This window comes from Limulus polyphemus, unplaced genomic scaffold, assembly GCF_000517525.1.
Source record: "Limulus polyphemus unplaced genomic scaffold, Limulus_polyphemus-2.1.2 Scaffold8976, whole genome shotgun sequence".
Taxonomy (NCBI): domain Eukaryota; kingdom Metazoa; phylum Arthropoda; class Merostomata; order Xiphosura; family Limulidae; genus Limulus; species Limulus polyphemus.
In genome coordinates this window covers 20,031-22,512 of record NW_013674586.1, presented here as the reverse complement: position 1 = coordinate 22,512, position 2,482 = coordinate 20,031, and the positions used below count along the sequence as shown (strand labels likewise).

The 2,482-nt window shown below is 31.8% G+C and overlaps 1 protein-coding gene across 1 annotated transcript in view; it reads right to left on the bottom strand.

The window, feature by feature from the left end:
- Nucleotides 1–594: 594 nt before the first annotated feature.
- Nucleotides 595–2,482, bottom strand: part of LOC106475679 (organic cation transporter protein-like) — a 5,633-nt gene continuing 3,745 nt past the window's right edge. Inside the window, exons 2-4 of the mRNA XM_022379737.1 lie at nt 2,201–2,382; nt 1,587–1,768; nt 595–782 (exon numbers count right to left, since the gene is read on the bottom strand). Of these exons, the coding sequence (XP_022235445.1) occupies nt 731–782; nt 1,587–1,768; nt 2,201–2,353 (387 nt within the window). The 5' untranslated portion in view covers nt 2,354–2,382 and the 3' untranslated portion in view covers nt 595–730. The remainder of the gene's footprint in view (nt 783–1,586; nt 1,769–2,200; nt 2,383–2,482) is intronic.

The following is a 2,482-nucleotide window of genomic DNA, read 5'->3' as shown; positions in this document are numbered from 1 at the left end:
TGTTATTTTTGTAATAAATTACTGTGCACTTTTAACGTTGCAATATTTTTAGTTCATTTAACAATACTGATGTTCGTAGAGAAAATAAATATCAGAGGTCGCTAGTTGGAGTACTTATTTCAAATATTATTGAAACCAATTTGTAAAACATGTCGAAACTATATTGGTAACAGCTATACTAGTAAATGATAATCCAAGTTAGGGGTGTTTAATATCATTCAGTACAGAATACTATTTCTTTAGCCTTATCACAGTACCAAAATGAAACAATATACAATTTTTATATCATGTAAGATATTTCAAAAAAGATTCGTCTTCTAGATACGCGGTTTGTAACTCGTTGGTTATTTAGTTTCATTACTTGGTACAAGTTTTATATATCCTTAAATTTAGAAAAACAATGAGACATTTGCTGTCGCTCTTAAGTTTTATTTCTAAGATCCATTCGTTATATGTAAGATGCAAATTAAGAAATAAATCTAAGGTTAGTTAGTATATAGTTAACAATTGAGTTAGATCTAATTACCTAAATAACACCACCGGTTCTGTCCCCAGTGAATGATCGTCTATGTATTTCTTTAAAAGGGGACATAATAATCATCGACTATTTTAATATATATATGGTTACAAGTCTGAGAAAAGTTCTCAAAAATACTGATACTAGTTCAATTTTTCTAGACACTCCTATATTTTCGTCTCGCAGGTTTGTTCATTCTGAATAATCTTTATTCTAAACACTCGTGACAAAACATGATGAAGTTTGCTCTCTGTTCACAGCAGACCTGAAAGAAAAATGAAATATTACTGTCTAAGATGTAGCAATACTTAAATACCTCAAAAATTACAAAGTGTTTAAAATATCTAAAGTCTAACTTAAAGTTGTTGTTTTTTTCCAGTGACTACGTTCGTTGTCGTTCGGATTAATCGTGGCTGGTTAATCATGTATAGTCGAATCAAATACACTGCCTTCGTTTTCGACCATTATCATCTGCGTGTGTGTGAAGGTTAAAAGAATAATGTAATATATTTGACTTATGGCAGAATGAGTTTCTTGATGGTCGTAGGCAAACAACCATTGGATCTTTTACTTAGTACAAATAATTTAAGTAATATAAAAATTACCATTTTTTGTTCCATCAGGGGGAAAACAAACACCTATTTTCTAATGAAATTTTCACGTATCTACATCTGAATTAACTTTTAAAACAAAGTAGCAATAAACTAGTTTATTATTTTATTCTACTTAGACTTCAATCAGGTGATTTTATCAAATTCATTTAATAGAATAAAGATTTACATATTTAATACATTTATTTTTTGAAAAATATCATAATGTTATTAAGATATGTTTTAACGATAAAAAGAGCTTCAAAGAAGGGCAATTTCAATCATCGTACAAAACACTTTTAATTTAGCAAATCAAGAAGACCCTGGTATTATTTACCACGAATGAAAGAAACTTGTCAAACATGTTTTACGCTAGCGAGTTACAAACAGTACAAATACATCTTTAAAGTTGTCTGAACATGTGATCAGGTATGTTGATTATTATGCTTTTGCTGAACTCCTTTACAAATTATACCTACGGAGTTAATTTTGTGCAGAAACAACAGTTCCACTTGCGCTTTGCCTTCGCCAGTGATTCACCATCCTCTAGTCTCTCTGGTAATTCTCGATTGACTGTTTCAGGTAAAAATGTCATTAAAATCGCAGCCAAACCAGACAGACAACCGAAAACTGTTAGAGGGAGGTAACGTGCGAAAATCCCCTGAAAAATAAAATATATGCTGTTAAAACTTTGTTTGAAAAGTTAACAATTTGTTATTCTTAAAAAACAACAACAAAATATTACGGTTTTCCATTATTATTTAAAAGCAATATTTCTCTTCTCACATCAAAGTTTTATAGTAATCTATTACAGTGACAACAGTGTTCTAGAGCAGTAGCTCCCAACCGCTGGTCTGGAGAAACGCCAGAAAAAGAAATGATTAATAATGATAATGAACAATATGTATAATTCTTTCTAAATAAATAGTTATTAAAGTTCCAAGTCTTCTATTATGTATTTCTACAATCTTGTATACAATGTGTGTATTTCAACACGAGCGACAAACTATGATTTTGAAAAGAACGTTGCCGATCCGTGGAGTAAAATAGATTGGAGAACCACTTCTAGAGATCTACACATCTAAAAACGTACCAGCAACACGATTTGAGGACTTATAAGGTTGCCAACGGAACCCAGAGCTTGACGAACAGCAAGAGCCTGTGTTCGGACCACGGTGGGGAAAACTTCGGCTGCATACAGGTAGTTGATATTGTATCCAACAGTCACCGCAAGTCTTCCGGCCATTAAAGTCGTCAAACGAGTTGCAAAGTAGCCTGAAAGTGTTCTACAGTTTATATATCGTTCAATATATTTGCAGAGGTCAATAAAGTATACAAATATATAGCCCGCGATTATAAAAGCCTTCAATTCTTC